At 57.3% G+C, this 20,348-nt stretch overlaps 1 protein-coding gene across 1 annotated transcript in view; it reads left to right on the forward strand.

Annotated features, from left to right (window-relative positions):
- Positions 1-19,125, forward strand: part of CLMN (calmin) — a 74,447-nt gene extending 55,322 nt beyond the window's left edge. The window contains exons 5-13 of the mRNA XM_056133233.1: positions 217-309; positions 1,773-1,960; positions 2,330-2,523; positions 4,508-4,590; positions 7,615-9,207; positions 12,270-12,472; positions 14,504-14,564; positions 15,177-15,247; positions 18,886-19,125. Coding sequence (XP_055989208.1) covers positions 217-309; positions 1,773-1,960; positions 2,330-2,523; positions 4,508-4,590; positions 7,615-9,207; positions 12,270-12,472; positions 14,504-14,564; positions 15,177-15,247; positions 18,886-19,054 — 2,655 coding nt within the window. The 3' untranslated portion in view covers positions 19,055-19,125. The remainder of the gene's footprint in view (positions 1-216; positions 310-1,772; positions 1,961-2,329; positions 2,524-4,507; positions 4,591-7,614; positions 9,208-12,269; positions 12,473-14,503; positions 14,565-15,176; positions 15,248-18,885) is intronic.
- Positions 19,126-20,348: the final 1,223 nt, after the last annotated feature.

Here is a 20,348-nt window from a genome sequence, read left to right on the forward strand (position 1 = left end):
TGCCAGGCTTAGCCATGCGGGCGAGATACTCTCGGGAGCTTGCCGGGCTCTCCGAGAGGGGCAGAGGAATCGAACCCGGCTCGGCTGGGCCGGCTTTGCACAAGGCAAACACCCTACCACTGTGCTATCGCTCCAGCCCCAAATCAATAAATATTAATACCTCCCGAGCCTGACCCATCAACTCTGCCCTCCTCCCCGACACTTGCTTCTCCACAGGTAAAACTGGTCAGCATCGATGCGGCGGAAATCGCAGACGGCAACCCCTCCTTGGTTCTCGGGCTGATATGGAACATCATCGTCTTCTTCCAGGTAAAGGCGGGATGTTGGCCAAGTCTTGGGGGAGGGGGGGGCGAGTGGATGGGACCCTTGCCCGGGACCCGAGTGTTCGCCACAGCACTGGGCGGCTCGGCTTGTTCCCCTTACAGATCCCAGAGATTTGATTTTATGCTTCTAATTTTTTATAAAGAGTTTTTAAATTGAATCACCGGGAGATAAAGTTGCTCGTGGTTGGGTTTCAGTCATATAATGTTCCAACACCCGTCCCTTCACCAGTGCATTATTTCCCACTACCAGTGTCCCCAGTTTCACCCCCACCCCAGCCTGCCTCTATGGCAGACACTTTTCTTTTCTTCTCTCTCTCTCTCTCTCTCTCTCTCTCTCTCTCTCTCATTGAATAATTTTATTTTATTTTTTATTGAATCTCTGTGAGATGCAGTTACAAAGCTTTCATGTTTGAGTTTCAGCCGTACAATGATTGAACACCCATCCCTCCACCAGTGCACATTCTCCACCACCAATGTCCCCACTAAGCCCCCTCCCGATCCCAGTCCTCCCCCTGCCTCTGGCAGACAGTTTCCCCAATACTCTCTCTACTTTTGGGCATTAGAGTTTGCTCGAATTTTCCCACCGCCATTCAAGCCTTCTTGTCAGGGACAGACACTAGATAATTTATTTTCTCCTGCTCACTTTGAATATGAGAGCGTTCTAAGATTATAAATGGTTGGGGTCCAGAGACATCTCTGTAGGGCGCTAACCCATTTTGGGATTCAGTTGGGAATCCCTGAACCCAGACCTTAACCAGGTCTTTAAAGGTTAAGGTCTGAACCTTAACCTTTCTTGTGGAAGCTCATGGTTGCTGGGGCTTCATCTGAAGAGGGGTCATCCCAGAGATTTTAAAAGCCAGGTGAACCCTGTTCTCCAGAAGTGTTCCCCTCCACTTGGGGATTGCTGGGTTCCATAGGGTTAAAAATATATTTGTTCTACTTGTTGCAAGGGGCTGGAGCAATAGCACGGCGGTAGGATGTTTGCCTTGCACGCAGCCAACATGGCCAACCCGAGTTCGATTCCTCTGCCCCTCTCGGAGAGCCAGGCAAGCTACCGAGAGTATCTCGCCCGCATGACAGAGCCTGGCAAGCTACCTGTGACGTATTCAATATGCCAAACACAGTAACAACAAATCTCCTGATAGAAATGTTACTGGGCCCACTCGAGCAAATCGATGAAGAGCGGGAGGACTGTGATCACCTGTGACATGTTGCAAAATGGACCTCAGCAGAGGGTCACTCTGGGGAAAGGGGGCTCCACAGAGCTGGGAGAGCCCCTGGGGCCGGTCCAGAAGCAGGGACGTACCACCCCTTGGTTCCCACCCTGACAGATGCAGGTTGGTGGCCTCAGTGCGCCCGACGGTGACATCAAAGTCTGGTTCCCTTGGGCGATGCCTGCCCGCCCGGGTAGGGTGACCACGGGCTGACGCGCCATTGCTTCCCTTCCAGATTAAAGAGCTCACGGGCAACCTCAGCAGAAACTCGCCCCCTTCCAGCCTATCACCCGGTTCAGGGGGCACCGACTCGGACTCCTCCTTCCCTCCCACCCCCACGGCTGAGAGTGCGGGCCTGTCCGTGAAAGACCAGAGGAAGGCCATCAGGACGCTGCTGGCGTGGGTGCAGCGGAAGACGAGGAAGTGAGCCCCACCCCGACTTGTCTGCAGGGCATGGGAGGGGGCCCTTCCTGGGGTAGGGTGATGGGAAGGGGCAGAAGGGAGAGTTCCTATAGGGGGAGGCTCTAGCCCGGCATTCGGTTGGTCAGGCCCCGGCTAAGGCACCTCCCTTGCATGCAGCAGACCCCAGTTCAGACCCTGGCACCATGGAGCATCAGTGAGAGACCCTTGAGAATAGAGCCAGGAGCAGCCCCCGAGCGCCACTGGCTGTGGCCCCAAAGCCCCCCAATGCAAAGCAGAAGTGGCCCCTGGTGCTGGCTTCTCCATTGAGCCCCCAGGATTATTTCGGGCACGCGGGAAGGGCACAGAGGGGACCGTTCCGCTCTCACGCAGGTACGGCGTGGCCGTGCAGGACTTCACGGGCAGCTGGAGGAGCGGGCTGGCCTTCCTGGCCGTGATCAAGGCCATCGACCCCAGCCTGGTGGACATGAAGCAGGCCCTGGATTTGCCGATGCGGGAGAACCTGGAGAAGGCCTTCAGCGTGGCGCACGATGCGTTGCACATCCCGCGGCTCCTGGAGCCCGAAGGTAGCTCTCCCGAGACGGTCGCTGCGCGGACGCGGGCCCAGGACCACAGGAAAACCAAAGGAGGCTATTTGGGGGGCTGCGGGTGCTTGGGACTTCCGAGATTCCCCTGTTGGTGCTTGGGCTCTGCTCCTAGCTCAGTGCTCAGGGACCTGCATGCAATCGTGGGGCTCTTGCATGCAGAGCAGCTGCACCCTTAAAGCAGCCTCCTCGGAGGTCCAGTGCCCTCCTGGTCCAGTTCTGAGATCATTTCTCAGAAGTTTTTTTGATACACTGAATTACAGTGTCTGAAAGTGGGATCATTCCCTGGAGCAGAAGTGTCTCTTGTTGTCTCTTCTTTTTGTTGTTTTGTTGTTGTTGTTGTTGTTTTGCTTTTAGGGTCACACCTGGTGATGCTCAGGGGTTACTCCTGGCTCTGCACTCAGGAATCACTCCTGGCGGTGCTCAGGGGACCATATGGGATGCTGGGAATTGAACCCGAGTCTGCTGTGTGCAAGGCAAATGCCCTACCTGCTGTGCTATTGCTCCAGCCGCCCCCGCCCTCTTTTTTTTCCTTTTTTCCCCTTTTTTTTTGGGTCTTGCCCAGCGACGCACAGGAGTTACTCCTGGCTTATGCACTCAGGCGTTACTCCTGCTGGTGCTCAGGGGACCATATGAGATGCTGGGAGTCGAACTCGGGTTGGCTGCATGCAAGGCAAACACCCTGCCTGCTGTGCTATTGCTCCAGCCCCCCACGCATCTCTTGTTTCTTGCGCTTAACAACATAGCACTGTCCTACCGTTGTTCATTGATTTGCTTGAGCGGGCCCAGTAACGTCTCCATTTTGAGACTTGTTACTGTGTTTGGCATATCAGATACATCACGGGTAGCTTGCCAGGCTTTGCCGTGCGGGTGAGATACTCTCGGTAGCTTGCCGGGCTCTCCGAGAGGGGTGGAAGAATCGAACCCGGCTCGGCCGAGCCAGCCGCATGCAAGGCAAAGTCCCTACCCACTGTGCTATCACTCCAGCCCCCCTCCCCCCCTTTTTTCCCCTTTTTTCCCCTTTTTTTTTGGTTCCTACCCAGCGACGCACAGGGGTTACTCCTGGCTCATGCACTCAGGCCTTACTCCTGGTGATGCTCAGGGGACAATATGGGATGCTGGGAATCGAACTTGGGTCGGCTGCATGCAAGGCAAACGCCCTATCTGCTGTGCTATTTCTCCAGCCCCCCATGCGTCTCTTGTTTCTTGCACTTAACAACATGATACTAAGTATTTGGCACATTGCTCGTGCCTTCCTTGTGACTAATGGGGCTACATTCGTCACCCGTGTCGGGTTTGCAGAATTCCCCCAGCATCTGTGGGATACCAAGGTTGTCCCCGACATAGTTCCTTGTGTAGAGCACTGCAGGGGTCTTTGTACTGCCTGAAGCTCGGCCAGGCTTCCAGATGGTTCTCGCTAGAACCAGGCCCAACAGCAGAACAGAACAAGGCTGGGGAATGCATGCCCCCCCTTTTTTTTGTTTTGCTTTTTTTTTTGGGGTCACACCCGGCGATATACAGGGGTTCCTCCTGGCTCTGCACTCAGGAGTTACTCCTGGCGGTGCTCAGGGGACCATATGGGATGCTGGGAATCGAACCTGGGTCGTCCATGTGCAAGGCAAACGCCCTACCCGCTGTGCTATCGCTCCAGCCCCACGCTTGCCCCTTTTAAGGCATTTGACTTGGCCAGTTGCTTTCCACAGGGGTTCGGCTAATGTGGGGGTCCTGCCAGCAGCCAGGAGCAGTTCTGGTCTAGCAACTAGCCGGCTGATGGAGCTGGCACCATCAGGAGGGGTCTCGCTCACCACTCGCCTGCCCGGCTGAGCCGTGGTGACTTCCCACCCCCACCTTTTTGCAAGTGTGAGATCAGCGTGTCACCCGTGGTGGTGTGTGAGACCCCGGCCTTGTGATTCTGCGAGCGGTGTGGCCCGTGCTGTGTCCTGCTGACCCCTGTGTTCCTTCACAGACATCATGGTGGATACGCCAGATGAGCAGTCTATCGTGACGTACGTGGCACAGTTTCTCGAGCGTTTCCCGGAGGTAGAGCCGGTAAGTGTTCCTCTGACACTGGGTTCGGGAACGGCCGTGCCAGGGGCTGTGCCCCGTGTGATGGGGAGACCCGCGTGTCTGTTCATGCGTGTCAGCACAGTCTGTTCCAACTCTCCATCTGCTGTGAGTGATGTGGAAATGCAGCCCAGGACTGCAGAGAAAGGACAGCGGGGAGGCCACTTGCCCTCCCTGCAGCCGACCCGGGTTCAATCCCCACCTTCCCCAAGCCCAGCCAGGTGAGCGCAGAGCCAGGAGTCAACCCTAAGCACTGCTGGGTGAGGCCCCTAAACTGACAGAATCCACCAGCGCAGCCCTGGAAGTCAGGCAACCGCCCTCCCTCATGGCCCACCCCTTCCCCTTTACAGTGACTGCGGGCCCCCAGATTATCAGGCAGAATGTTTGAGCAGCGACCAATCGCCGTCCCACCAGGTTGAAGATGGCAGGAGGCAATGACCCTCCGAACCCACCATTTAGCCCCCAAGGCCCACAATGCAGTTGGAGAATTTTGGAGAGAGGGTACCAGGGCCCCTCTGCCCGGACAACCCGAGATGGAGGCGATGATGCTGATGACCCCTTTGGGGCTCTGTGGTCAGTTTTGCCAGCGCCCAGGGCTGGCTCCGGGCTGACTCCTGGCTCTATGCTCAGGGATCCCTCCTGGTGGGACTTGGGGGACCCTGTGGGGTGCTGGGGATCGAACCCAGGTTGGCCGTGTGCAAAGCAAACACCCTACCTGCTATGCTATTGCTCCAAACACTGGTCTTTTATTCATGCCTTTTGTAGTCAGTGTTCCCCATCGTTTGCAAAGATGTCATCTCTCATCTTCCCATTTCTCGTTGGTTCTGTCTCATCTCAGCAACTTTGTCCTTCCTTGCCAACTTGCCGTTGCATTATTGGATTTTTTTCCCATTTTGAATCTCTTCTGTTGGCTTCCTGCCCACATCTGTGTGCCACGTCGTCTCTGTAGTTCTAGTAGTTCTCGGGATGATGAATGACACTCACCCTGGCCATCCTGCCCTGAATCGCTGAGTAAAATGTTTATCTCGAAGTGCTTCTGTACCTTGCAATTGCATCCCATCACTTCCTTCATTTTTAAAAAAATTTTTTTTTGCTTTTTGGGTCACACTCGGCGATGCTCAGGGGTTACTCCTGGCTCTGCACTTGGGAATCACTCCTGGTGATGCTCGGGGGACCATATGGGATGCTGGGAATCAAACCTGGATCGGCCGCGTACAAGACAAATGCCCTACCCGCTGTGCTATCGCTCCAGCCCCGCTTCTTCTGTTTCTTTGTGCTTTTGTCATTTTACCTCTGTACACTTGTTTTTCCATCCCAGATTGACTTTTATTGATTTCTTTTCTGTTAATTCCATTTTCCATTACTTCAGGTATTGTTCGAGCAAATAAAAGGAAATACATTTGTTACAGGCCTGCAATTGTTATCATCCCTAACAGTTGCGGCTTCTTTTTGACTTCAAGCAGGAAGGCTTTTTGTTTTTGTTTTGTCTTGTGTTTGGAACATGCCCAGTGGTCCTCAGCACTGGGGAGTTGCTCTTGGCACTGGTGGTGCTGTGGTGTACACGCTGTGTCAGGGATCCAACCAGACCACTGGAGCTCCCTCTGGCCCTGAACAGGAAAACTTTTGTTTTGTTTTGGGGGTCACAACCAGGGTGCTTACTCCTGGCTCTGTGCACTCAGGGATCACTCCTGGCAGGGCTGCCGGGACACCATGGGGTGCGGAGGGTTGAACCCATTTCAGCCGCATGCAAGGCGAGCCCTTTGCCTGTGGCACTGTTACTTGGCCCCATGAACAGGAAGACTTTGTGTATTTTTTTTTTTCGCTTTTTGGGTCATACCCGGCAATGTACAGGGGTTATTCCTGGCTTATGCACTCAGGAATTACTCCTGGCGGTGCTCGGGGGACCATATGGGATGCTGGGAATCAAACCCGGGTCGGCTGCGTGCAAGGCAAGCACCCTACCCGCTGTGCTATCACTCCAGCCCCTAGGAAGACTTTGAAGAAAACATTTCAAATGGGATTTTGTCATGACACTGGAACTTACCATGTCAGGCATGTTTTCATTTCCTCCTTCCCTTAATGATCCTGACTTCCTTCTCCACTGCAAAGAGGCAGTTCTGTAGCTTTTGACGAGGGGATTGGCTCTGCTGGGGTCTTTGTGCTAGTCCAAACCCAGGTCACATGTGGGTCTTCACATTTTTAATTTGGGGGCCAGGAGCTAACACAGCAGCTAGGACACGCTCAGCATGTGCCAACCCAGGTTTAATCCCCAACACCATACAATGTCCTGAGCTTCACAGGGTGTGACCCCCCCACCAAGGCCTGAGCACTGCCAGAGTGACCCTGCTGGTCCCCGACACCGTTGGGCCTGACCAGCCACCACATCTTGGGGTCTGAGCCTGACACACCAGCCAGTACTCAGAGCTGTGTACTGCCAGGAATGACCCCCCAGGCCTCCCGAGCACTCCTTGGGAATTGTCCCCCCCACACAAAAAAATGAATGTTACCTTTTCAACTGAAAATTTAAAATGTTAGCTTGATGAGAGGTAGAAAAGACCAGCCAAGGTGGGGTGGAGTAGTGGCTATTCCAGAGAGCTCCCGGGAACACCTCCCAGGAGCACCTCCTGGGAGCACCTCATCATTTCTGACCTTCCTGGGCATTGGTGAACGCATTATGGCAGTAATGCTGGATCCCAGCACTCTGACTTCTTGGGGCACTTGGGGTGCCTCCATTCCACTGTGCCCTGGGACCGAGCTTGCCGGTGCTCTGAAAGGCTCCCAGGAAGCAAGAGAAGGGCTCAGTGCATTGAGGCTTCTCTGCCACCGTAGCTTTAAGCGTCTTTGTCATTGGTTTGGTGTGAGAACCCGAGTTGGTGGCCCCCGCTTCCCTGTTCAGCAGAATCTTTGCCGCCAGGCCCCCCGGAGGAGGCTCATGGTGGGTGTTTGTGGGGGTCACCCCAGTGGTGCCTGCACGCGCCTCTGACTCCATCTCGTCCTGTCTCCCTGCAGGACGAGGCTGTGGATTCGGACAGGGAAGCCCCCATCGAGTCCACGTTCGTCCGCATCAAAGAGGCCAGGGCTGAGCAGGAGAGCAAAGTCTTGCTCCTGTCCGAAAACGGGGAGCCGACCCGCCTGGTGAACCACGAGACCGTGCACCCGCGCCCCTCCAGGGTCTTCGTCCCCGACAAGTCGGCCAGCGTGGAGGAGAGCTCCCCGCCGGACAGCAGCGACAGTGACATGCTCATGGCTGACAGCCCCCCTGAGATCGTGGACCAGGTCCTCTGCCAGGTCCTCTCGGGAGTGGTGGGGAAGGACAGCAGCAGCGGCGGCAGCAGCAGCAGCGAGCCCCTTCCGGAATCTTCCATCCTGTCCTGCAGGAAGGAGAACCGGAGGTCCAGCTCTTTGCCCATTAGGAAGACGGTCCACTTCGAGGCCGACTTCTACAAGGACACCTCGTGCAGCCAGGACACGCTCTACAGCCAGAACCTGAGCTTCGAAGGGAGCCCCCCAGAGGCCCGAAAGCCGTCGCCAGGCTGGCCCCAGGATGCCCCCGGGCTGGCCGCTGGACTGATAGAGGATGAGAGGAGGCCCAAACCAGAAGTCGCCTCCGACGTTACCCCCGTTACCCCAAGGGCCGGGTCTCCAGTGGCCAACATGGACAGGCTTGCTCAGGGCTCCCCGAGTCCGCCCTCCTGGAACGGCACAGCCAGCCCGGGGGAAGAGGGTGGCTCATGCTCGCCTGCCCGGGACAGCCCCATTCTGGCCTCCACCCTGGAGCTCAAGGTCCCACTGCTGACCACGCAGGCCCTGACGGAGGAGGACGGCTTCGAGGGCATCCCCTTGAAAGCCTCCAGATTCAACAGTGACCTGGTCGACTATGCCTGCACCAGCCAGCAGGCCTTCGGAGACGAGCCTGCACCCCTGCACCAGGACAGGGGCGCCGCAGAGAGGGAGGAGGAGGAGGAAGAGGGGATGGAGGAGGAGGAGGAGGAGGAGGAACCTGCAGAGAAGCCAGGCAAGAGGAGCTTCAAGACCGCACACAAGACACCCGACCCAGAGGAGCCGGCGCCCGAGGCCAGGAAGGCCGAGGTGTTCGAGAAGGCCAAGTGCAAGTCCCCGGGCCGCCGGCGCCGCAGCCTGGAGGACGGCAGCCCCCCGGAACCCCACCCGCCTAGCGTCAGCGCCAGCCTGGAGACGCTGCAGAGCCATAGCCAGGACGGCCTGGACTTGAAGCGCTCCCCGCCCCTGTCCAAGATCTCCGTCATCCCCCACGATCTCTTCTACTACCCGCACTACGAGGTGCCCCTGTCGGCCGTGCTGGAGGCCTACGCCGAAGGCGCCGAGGACATGAGGAACGAGGAGGAGGAGGAGGCGGAGATGGAGGAGGAGGAGGAAGGGCTGGAGGAGCTGGAGGCCTGTGTGCAGGGCCGCGGGGTGCAGGATGAGGACCAAACCCCCGACAGCGACCAGGAACCCAGCCTGGAGGGGGAGTCGGATGACTATGACGACGAGTCACCCATCCCAGTGCTCACGCCCCCGACACCCCCGGCTGCCCAGCCCCCCAGCAAGGTCCCCGAGAGCACCCCTGTGGAGACGCAGCAGGTACGTGGATGGGGGTCTGGGGGTCTCGAATGCTGTCCGCGGGACTCTAACCTTTCCTGTAGCTCCATCAAGTAGGGAGATGGGGGGATTGGTAGGGGTTCCCTCCTCCACCACGCCCAGGACCGGAAGCTAAGGAGATGCTCGCTGGGGTGCAGGCCGACCCCCCCCCCCAGAGTGTGTCTTCCTTCCGTTTTGCACCCGGAGAGTGTCCTCCGTGGCCCTTCCCCCAGGGCTGCCCCCTCAGTAAGGCTGGGTCTGGGGGTTCGCTGCATTGGGCAGAGCCCTTGTGGTTTTTCACTCCCTTCCCCCTGCCTGCCCTCCATATCACTGATGGGTGATGACAGGGTCATCCTCTGTGGTCATGGTGCTCATGGGGGTCACTGCAGTACTCACACCCAGCAGTACTCACACCCACACTCCTCGGCCGAGGTGCTCGCTTGCACTGCTGATTCTCAGGCCCAGGGGCCCCGGACCACCAGCTGCCAAATCTACTCTCAGTATGTGTGTGGTGTTGCCAGGCCTGGAGCTTCCGGCCGGGCACATTCTAAGTCTCTTGAGCTCTTCCTGGGGCCCCCTGAGGGGGACAGCCATTTGGGACAGTGATGGTCAGTGGTCACCACCAAGCACTGCCCCTGGGGAATCATTGCTCCCCACGTCCTGCAGCTGCTGTAAGGGCCAGGTGAGGTTCCTCCTCTGGTCTGTCCCTAAGCGGGGTGGGGGAGGGGGTGATGGCCAAGTTTCAGGCCATCAGAACAGGCCTTCATGGGCTCAGAGCAAGGCTGGTGTCTCTGCAGTAATTGGTTTTTGTTGTTGTTTTGTTTTGTTTTTTTTTTTTGCTTTTTTGCTTTTTGGGTCATACCCGGCGATGCACAGGGATTGTTCCTGGCTCATGCATTCAGGAATTACTCCTGGTGGTACTCAGGGGATCCTATGGGATGCTGGGAATCAAACTCTGGTCGGCCTTGTACAAGGCAAATGCCCTACCCGCTGTGCTATCGCTCCAGCCCCTCTCTGTAGTATTTGAACACGGGACTCTCTCACCCCCGGAGTCCGTGACGGGCGTCAGTCCTGCCTACAGGGATGCTCAGGGCCCAGGAAGTGAGTTCGAATCTCACAGATGACAGATGCAGTGTTCAGCGCTGGGTGTGGAACCCTCAGCCTGGGACACGTGAGGTCTGCGCTCTGCCGCCAGCCGTGTGCCTAATGCCTGTGTCTGCATCCGCCCTGTGGGGTGCTGGCAGCCAGCTCGGGGGTTCTGGGATGGGTGAGTGGGGTGCAGGGACATATACATCCTGCTGTTGGGTCAACACCTGCCTCCCCGACCTGCGTTGTCTCCTCAGCAGAGGGGCCGTGGGGATGGGGGGAGGGGTCTCTGTGTTAATACACTGGTGTACAGCAGTGTACACCCCCTCCAGAGTCCCCACTCTCTGGAGTGCACCCCTGCACCATGCTGCCTGGGGGTTGGGTCCACGAGCCACCTTCCCCCCCCCCCCACGCCCTGCTCCTCTCACCCCTACCACGCCCGGGATAAGCAAAGTGGGATTCTTATCTCTGGTGCTGCAGACACCAGCCCCCAAGGAACTGAGGAGAAGGAGCAGATGACGGCAAAGAATGAGACCAGCAAAGGGTCCGGGGCTGCACACAGGCTCACCCCCCCCCCCCCGTACTTGACTCCTGGCCTTGTGATCTGCGGAGTGGGGAGAGGGCTAGCACCCCTCCTCCCTAGTAGCAGGCCAGTCTGTGTGTTTAACCTCCCAACTGTGATCTAGGATGGGGTGGGGAGGTCCTTGGTATGTGACCCCCCCTCACCCTCTAAAAGGATTGAAAACAGCATTTTCTTCTTCTGAGTCTTTAGATTTGAGGGCCAGAGAGATAATAATCAGTTACTGTCCTCCCATTGTTCATCGATTTGTTCAAGTGGGCCCAGTAACGTCTCCAGTGTGAGACTTGGTTGTTACTGTGTTTGGCATATCGAATACGTCACGGGGAGCTTGCCAGGCTTTGCCGTGCAGGTGAGATACTCTCGGTAGCTTGCTGGGCTCTCCGAGAGGGGTGGAAGAATTGAACTTGGGTCAGCCATGTTGGCCACTTGCAAGGCAAACGCCCTACCCGCTGTGCTATTGCTCCAGCCCCAGAGACAGATAATACTGGGGTTAAAGTGTTTGCCTCACACGCACCAAGCTGGGGTAGAGTCAGCATACCAGAGGGTCCCCCAAGTCCTGCCAGGAGTGGTCTCTGCGTGCAGAGCCAGGAGTGAGCCCTAAGCACTGCCAAGTGTGACCTTAACCCTCCCCCTCCCCGCAGAATAAAGCCACTCGCCTGTCTCCTCCTGTCCCTTTCTGCCGAGGGAAGGGGCTCAGACGACCCTGCGACTCTGGGTGCTTGAGTCCTACTTGCTCTGGTGCTTGAGTCAACTTGCTGAGAAGGTCCTCCCAGCCCCCAAAGGGATTCTGGAGAGTTGAGGCACCAGCGTTCCCCCCAATGTGGATGCAGGGTGCCCAGGGTGCTCGGGTGAGAGTGCTCCTCAGGGGGCAGAGGCGTTCCGAGAGAGATAGCACCGTGTGTTCTGCTCTGCCTCTGGCAAGAGACCCTGGAGGATCCACTCACCAGTCTGTGGTGGCCTGATGTGACCCCTTGCAAGTGCAGGGTCCACCACCACGGCACCCCCCCCCCCCCCCGCCCTGCCTGGTTTCCCAGATTCATTTCTGTGTCTAAGTGGAAGGCTGGTGCGTAGGGCCGGAGGACGGCCCGTGGTACTGAGTGTGGGAAGATGTGGGAACTCATGAACCCTGTTTGTCGGACCGGAAATGGGGGGGTTGGAGAAAGTGAGGTACTCGAGGTCAGGTGCGGACAGAGCAGAGCTCACAGCCCCTGACCCCGGGCCATCTCCCCACTTGGTTGTTGCCCCTGAACTTCCGCCCAGGGGCCAGGGCCAGGCTGAGCTGCACTAGTGGGTAGCAGGTCCCAAGGGCGGAGCTTGGAGGGGACCAGAGCCCAGAGATGGTGCCCCTGGCCATCTCTCAAGGCTGACTTGGACCCTCTTGTCTTGTCTTGAAACCCAGGAACCCTCCGACTCGGAGAAGGCGGCAAAGCCAGCAGAAGCGAAGGTCACCGAAGAATCAACCAGCACGAAGAAAAAGGAGAAGAGGAAGCACGTAGGCTGCGTGGACAGTGCACTGTTCACGGCGCCCCAATCTGGGCGATCCTCCGAGGACCTGGAGGAGGAGGAGGAGGAGGAGGCCAACGAATACAGAGTCCAGTCCAGGTACTGCTGCGCTCGCCACCCCTGGGCAGATGTCTGCAGCTGTCCACCTTGGTGTCTGACCGGAGCGGGGAGCTCGAGACAGGAAATGGGTCGCCCTGGGCAGACCTGCTCGTGGCGGCCCCTGTGTGGACCCCACAGCCGTCTCTCCTCCATGCCTGCAGTAACATGGACTTGGGGGGGCGCTCTGCTAGCCCCCTGGTGACCAAGGTGGAAGGTGGGGGCAGGGGGTTCTAGGCAGAGTGTTGAACAGACCTGGTTATGAGCCTCATAGTGAAGCTGGTCTCTGCGCGGGGGACCGGGTCGTCATTGTCACACGGACCTGGACGTGACGTGGACTCCGCCGGCTGGCATCTCTGGTGCGTGGATGCTGGGTATCTCTGGGGATGGAGACGGAAGAGGCAGGATGCTGGCCGCTCCGTCAGCTCTGTTCCATGACACCACATGAGCTGGATATATCCCAGTGTGGACTTGGGTTCAGAGCTATCTGGAGCCAAACCCGGTCTCTTCCGACTCTCGCCAGCACATTCACCTTCAGACCTGGCAGGGGGGTAGGGGGGAGAGCACTGGTGCCCCCACTCCCAGTCTTACGGGATGTTCCATCACTATGGTGGGCACGCAAGTGTGGGACCAACGCACGCATTCTCAGCTACGAGGCACCCGAGGTGGCGGGGGGGGGGGGTGGGACCCAAGTTCCCCAGGCTTCATTTCCAAGTTCATGTACCTGGCCCAGCGGATGGATGGAAGCAGGGTGGGCACCGGAATACTGGGATGTCCCCGGAGCAGCCTGGGCTGGGAGGGCTGATGGGTTGCTGGTGCTTTGCTGCCTCTCACTGTGTCTGAGTTCAGACTCTCCCTGACTATGGCAACTGGTTCCGCTCAGATGGCAGCTGGATACTTGACAGCCTGCGGGAGTGGGGGGCAGGAGTGGGGTGCCTCCCCCACACCACTCACATGCTGGTCATTGGACCAGGTTTGACTGTGCCCTGGCACCCAGGGAGGCACACACAGGGCTTCCTGAGGACCAGCTGCTGGGTGATTGTGGGGGCCCAGTGCCATTCTCAACCTCTGGGTGGGTGGGCAGGAGCTCACATTTCAGAGGGAGGTAGTGTGCGGGGGACTGGGGTCCCCCTGGACCGGAATCCATGGGATAAGTAGCGTTTGGAGTCGGGAGGAGGCTGACATTCCAGGAGAGAGCCACAGCCACGAGCAAACAACTCAGCAAGCCACCAGGATTTCAGAATCCGCCGCGGCACGGATCCGGAGTTTGTAACAGCGCTGCGCTCTCCCGTGTGGGCTGGTGAAAGGGGAATGTGGGTGGGAAATGGCTAGAAGGGTCTCTACCAGCTCAAGCACTGCTCAGCTCTGCCTCCGCCATAAGGCTGGTGGGTAGGGGGGTGCAGGACCATTTTACGGGTGAGACAAACTGATAGCACCTCACAGGGGCGCCAGAGTGAAGACCAGACTCCGGGCAGGTTCTCTTGGCTTCGTGCTAGGCCAGCCGGCTGGATTAGGGGTCAACAGCCCTTTCCTCATTCTTCATCATCAAACAGGTCCAGAGTTTTCTGCCTGGACCTCAGGGATCCTGCCACCTGCCGTTCCAGCCACTTTTAAGAACCTGTGATGCAGGCTGCAGTGATAGTACTACGGGGTACGGTGCTGGCCTTGCATGCAGTCAACCTGGGCGTGCCAGATGGTCCCCTAAGCGCAGAGTCAGGAGCGAGCCCTGAGCATCACCTGGTGTTGGCCCAAGAGCAGACAGACAAGAGTATGTGATCAGCTTTCCCTGTAAAATTCTTTCTCCCAAACTTTTTTTTTTTTGTATTTGCTTCTTGTAGACACGGCCCCCAAGGGTCTCTGAAGTGTCCATCCTCCTGACTGGCACGGCTTCGGTGCAGGTGGACACGCGGATAACCTTTCTCATCTTTTCTCGTGTCTCGCCGAGAAGCCGCCGGTGGAAGACGCGGCTGGGCGTGGCCGCCCCCGAGCATGCGCACTGAGGGCTGCAATTGACCACCTGCGTTTCCTTTGCAGGACCAGCCACAGTGATTCCAGCATTTACATTCGACGACATACTAATAGGTCTTTGGAATCGGTTAGTATGTGACTTTCTTCTTGCTCCTTCAGTCCCCGGCTAATCAATTCCTTTCCGCCCTTCCTCCCCCAGCCCAGAGCTCTGACATTACTGGCGTGCAACAGCTGTACTTTTGGATAGAAGACAGGCAATGAAATCTTGTCGTTAGGCACAATCCAATCGGATGTCCAGTTTGGGCAGTAAGGGATGTTAAATAAAGTGATTTAAAAGCCCGAAGGCCTCTTTGTTATAAAACAAAAACGAACAAAAAAAAAAAAAAACCCAGTAAGATGCAGCCAAACCCACCCCTTCCCCCATCCCAGCCCTGGAGAAATCACATTCAAAGATGGTGTATCTTAGATTCTCAGCTGTTGAGCCCCAGGTGTGCGGGTAACCCCTAGCTCCATGGTCTGCTGTGTGTGGGTGGTGGGTCCACTATTGCGGGGAGGAGGTGGGGAGAGGGTAGAATAACGGAGAACGTTTCTTAGTTTGCTTTTGAAACTTAGATGTTTACAGCACCGAGAAAAGCGTGGTGTGCTCAGCTTTCTGTGTTCAAAATCATTTTATTTTCTGTTTCAGAGATTTCATCTTTACTAATTGGGTTGCGGGTTTTGTTTATAAATTTCACTGTAGGACCATTTTAGCTATGTTCAATTGAGGAACGCAGCTGATGTGGATGACAGAAGAAACCGAATGTTAAACAGGTGCGTGGTGTTGCCGCTTCCTTCTGGGTGTGCTTACATGTTGGGGTTCCCCCCTCCGTTCCAGCCCCTGCCTCCAGGGGGTGGCCCTCATCCACCCTGGCCTGAGTTGACACGGGGAGTTGGCTCTGAGTGTGAAGGGAACGGTGATGAGTTCACCCCTCTGGGCAGGGCTTAGACGATACCCCCACTTGGAAGATAGTCCAGTAGACAGTTTACCAGAACCCTGAGTTCAGTCCCTAGCACTGCATAGATCCCTGAGCATTACCCAGTGTGACCCTGGGCCTCCACTGCCCCCCAAACCCCTGTCCACCCATCCATGCCCAATGTGGTCCTCATTCCCCGACACTTCTGAACCTGAAATGCTTCACACTGCCAGGTCCCCAGGAGTGGCTCCCAGGCCCCTGAGAATTGCTGGCGAACTCCACTTCCCAAAATTAGAAACTGGAAATGTAGGATAGCACAGTGGTTAGGGCCCTTCCCTTGCATGCAGCCAACTTGGGGTCAGTCCTCAGCACCCCATATGGTCATCAGGAGTGGTCCCTGAACACAGAATCGGGAGTAAACCCTGAGCACAGCCGGGTGTGGCCCAAAAAAAACAGAACCAAAGCCACAACACAAAATAGAATAATGAAGATGGGTCTGGGTGAGGAGCCTTGCCCCTTTGTTTATTTTTTTAATTTTTTAAGTTTCTGATATAAATGCTACATCATGTGGCTTTATTTTATTTATTTATTTATTTATTATTTGCTTTTTGGGTCACACCCGGCAATGCACAGGGGTTCCTCCTGGCTCTGCACTCAGGATTTACTCCTGGTGGTGCCCAGGGGACCATATGGGATGCTGGGAATCAAACCCGGGTCGGCTGCGTGCAAGGCAAACGCCCTATCCACTGTGCTATCGCTCCAGCCCCACCCCCGCCCCTTGAAAAACTCAGCGACGGCAGACCACAGGGATCCTCAGCAGAGATAGGGCCTTGTCGCCCCGCGTCCCCGGGCTGACGCTGTCGGTTCTGTGTCATCACTGCAGGTACAATACTGAGAAGCTCACTGAGGTGACTTTACAGTTTTATGGCATCAGAGCTGACATGAAGAGGGAAAGCAAACAAGCCAGGATGTCTATGAAAGTATTCCGTACACTTAAGAGCACTAGAGTCAGAAAGATTGCCACTCGCTGGGCACACACGGGTTGGAAAGGAGACAGACGCATCCCCAGGGATGCCCAGCCTCACCACGTCTCCCGGGGGAGCGGCCGGGTGCCCGCAAGCCGTGCTTAAACAACAAGCAGTATTTAATTAAACTTGCCCGCACCTCCCACAGTCAGCCTGTGGCAGAGTCCCCTGATCCCACTCCCGGGACAGGAGTGACTCAGCGGCAGATGGAAGAAAACGGGAAGGCGAGAACGTACCTCCTGAGCTCCAGGTCACAGGAGTGTGGGCCCAAGTGCCCGCTCGTATCCGAGGGGAGCAGAGAGCCTCCCATGCCCTGGAAAATGTCCAGCCCCCTTCAGTTGTGTCCTTTTATTTTTTTTTTCCCTCCCATCTTTGCTACTGGTTGGAATTGGTTTAGAAGGATGTTAACGATGAAACTAGAAAGTTCCCTCCGGCACTCTTCAGCACCGCACTCTTCCTTGGCCAGCATGGCCACTCTTAGCACCCACCCCCTGGCTTCTAAACCGGGGAGCAGCCTGGCTCCCCTTCCTACTCCAAGGGGCCAAGGAAACCCCCTCCCTGTCTTGAGGGTCACAGGCAGGGAAAGAAGGACCGTCCAACCGATTGTGTGTGCCCGAGAGTTGCGCTGGGGCCATGGGTCTGAGAACGGCCGTGTGCTCCTGGTTTGGGCTTGCTTGGCCTTGGGGAAAATCAATGATCCCCAGCAGGGAGTGGGTTTTCTCTCCAAACGCTTTGGAGGAAAAGCAGCTTTTGCCAGGTTGCCTGAAGGCCCTGCTGTCCTAGACCAGGCACTGCTGTCCCCTGCCTGCCCCTCCTTGTCCCAGGACCCATGGCCCAGGGCTTGTTGCTCCCATCTCTGCCCTCAGAGGCCCAAGCTCTGGGCTCCTGTAGACATGTGACTTCAGGCTGGGTCTCCTCCCGTCAGGCCAGGCCCCCCCTCCCCCCACCCTTCCCTGGCAGAAGTCTAGAACTGAGCTGGGCGATCACCACATCCTTCCACGCGTTCTTTTATCTGCTGGGCCAAAAAAGCAGGCCATCATAACAACACGGCCATCTGCAAAATACAAGAATGCTAAATCCTGGGGGGCTAGCGAGATAGGGGAGTGGGTAGGGCTCTTACTTTGTACACGGCTACTCTGGGTTCCATCCTTGGCATCCTTTATGGTTCCCAGGCCCCTCTAGAGTGATCCCTGAGCACGGAGCCAGGAGTAAGCCAGGGATACCCCTGGGTGTGGCCCCCAAACATTAGTAGAAAATTGTGCTTCATCCAACTCTAATCAAAGCCAGACCTTATTTATTTATTTATTTATTTAAATGTTATTTATTTTATTTTATTTTTTTTTGTCCTGGACTTTTTTTCTTTTTTGGGGGGGGGGTCACACCCAGTGATGCTCAGGGGTTACTCCTGGCTTTGCACTCAGGAATTACTCCTGGCGGTGCTTGGGGGACCATATGGGATGCCGGGGATCCAACTCGGGTTGACTGTGTGCAAGGCAAAGGCCCTACCTGCTGTGCTATAGTCCCAGCCCAAAGCCAGCCTTTATTTGAAAGCATCGATTCCAACACCCCCAGACAAGGTTCCCAGACAAGGCGGGAGCGGACCTGGCTGGAGGTTTTCTCTGCTGAGCCAGGACAGAGCTCGGAGGCTGCTACCCTGTGTGCTTCCCTGAGCACTGCCGGTGGTCACCCTGGTGGCATCTGGTGCTGCTCGCCTTGAATGGACACACATTGTCAGGCGCCAGCCGTGAACCACCAGGCATGTAAGGCTGGACCTGAGTATCACCAGGAATGGCCCTGGGGCCTCCTGAGCACTGTGGAGGGGGGTCAGGACAGGGATCAGAGAAAAGAACTAAACCTCTCTGCTCTTCTGGGTATGTCAGGAATTCACTGTTCACTGTCCTCCTGTTGTTCATCGATTTGCTCAAGCGGGCCCAGTAACGTCTCCATTGGAGACTTTTGTTGTTACTATGTTTGGCATATGGAATACGTCACGGGGAGCTTGCCAGGCTCTGCCGTGCGGGTGAAATACTCTCAGTAGCTTGCTGGGCTCTCCGAGAGGGGCGGAGGAATCGAACTCGGGTCGGCCATGTTGGCTGCGTGCAAGGCAAACACCTTACTGCTGTGCTATCGCTCCAGCCCTGTGTCAGGAATAAGGGGTCCAAAGCCGGCCCAGAGTTCAGGGCACTAGAGGAAAGGTCTGGGTCGGGTGATCGAGCTAGCCAGGGTGTGATGCTGTCCCAAGGTGCTTGCGTGGCTGTGGGCCAGCCTCTGCGGCTCACCCGCCCCCGGGTGCCCATCTGCGCTAACGGACAGAGCTGGTGACACTCCCGGAGCCCAGCACCTACCTTCATGCCCGCATGAGCGGAGAGAGGCGGGTGGGGGCCGATGCAGGGCTCCCCCGGGCAGCGCAGTGGGGGCATGCAGGGCCAGGACCCCCCAAGTGACTGCGTTGCCGTGTCTCTTCCTGCAGGAAGGCCACCAGCTCGGGAGAAACCATGACGCAGGAGGGCCAGGCCGCGCGGAGCGACTCGCTGACGCAGCTGGTGCAGCAGCCCGACATGATGTACTTCATCCTCTTCCTCTGGCTGCTGGTGTACTGCCTGTTGCTCTTCCCGCAGCTGGACGTCAACAGGCTCTGAGCGCGACCTGGCAATAAAGACATTGGGGCCCGCCCGGGGCCCGCCCCGCTCCCTCCCTTGGGCCCTGGGTCTGGACCACCCCCTCCCCGCGTACGGGCTGCAGAGGACATCGGAGCAGGCAACCGGCCGAGCCTCCCGCCTCCCTTGCCCGCACCCCTTCTCCTCTGTAAGTCCTCACGCTGCTTGTCTGGCTGTGAACTCGGGGCTCGGGGCTGTGCCCGCTGCTCGGTCCCTTAGCGCGGGCGGCATCGGCATGGCAGGGTCCTAGCTGGCACCCGAGTCCGGCTCATCCCAGGCTGGCTGGAAGGTCAGGACGGGCTTGAGTCACTGAGCTCTCAGATGAGGGTCGGGGGGCAGAAGCGGGGAGAGGGTGTGCGGCAAGAGGGGTGTGGGGGGGTGGGACAGAGGGCAGCCCCAGGCAGACTCCTGGAAAGGAGATTGTCATGTTTTTCTCCCAGCGGGGAGGTTTTCATGCGTGCAGGGGTGAGTGGCTGCACCTGTGCGCCTGTGACGGCCAGCCTGAAACTGTGGGCGCAGGAAATACCCCGAAAAGCACAGAGCCTGGGCTGGAGGTGAAGGCCATGTCCTGGGTTAAGTGGAGGAAGCGCTTTTTCAGCCTGATTTCATGGGGTGGGGGGCCCGAGGGGAAGTGTTTCAGAAAGATGCTGTGATTGCGCTGAGGTCAAACTCGGATTTCCCCACTTTTTCCATGCACAGGACCTTCCTTTCAAATAAACACTTTTAGGGGGACAGCCTCGAGGGGGTTGAAAGCAGGGTGCTGGGTGACACGGGGCCCCTCCCCCTTCCCCCACACAGCCCCTCCTCCCACCAACTTCCATCACTGGTTCCTGAGTCTCTCTGTGCCCCTCCCCGGGCCCCGGAGGCTGCAGCCCGGCACCTGAGGAGGAGTGCAGAGGGGCTGAGTGGAGGCGTGCCAAAGTGGGGTGCACTGGGCATGGTCCCACGGACTCCTGCCCTGAGAAAGCCTCGGTCACCCACAATGCAAGGCTCACCATCCTCAGTCCATGCCCAAAGAAGTTTCTAGAAACCTCGAGAATCCAGGGTGGTAGGGAGGTCCCAGTCTTCCTCTTCCTCTTGTCCATGGTCCTTCCATGACTCTCCCTGCTGGCCTCCCCTCCCCAAGCGTGTTCCCAGGCACTCCTAGCCCAATGTCCAGCTCTCAGGGAGCCTCGGAGCCTTTTGATTGTCGAGCTGCACCCAGAAAGGCAGGTCAGGTGGACCGAGGTTACGGCCAGTGGCCAGCGATGGCTTGTTCCGAGCAGCTAGCTGTGAG

This window comes from Sorex fumeus, unplaced genomic scaffold (genome assembly GCF_029834395.1).
Source record: "Sorex fumeus unplaced genomic scaffold, SorFum_2.1 ptg000098l, whole genome shotgun sequence".
In the NCBI taxonomy this organism is placed as follows: domain Eukaryota; kingdom Metazoa; phylum Chordata; class Mammalia; order Eulipotyphla; family Soricidae; genus Sorex; species Sorex fumeus.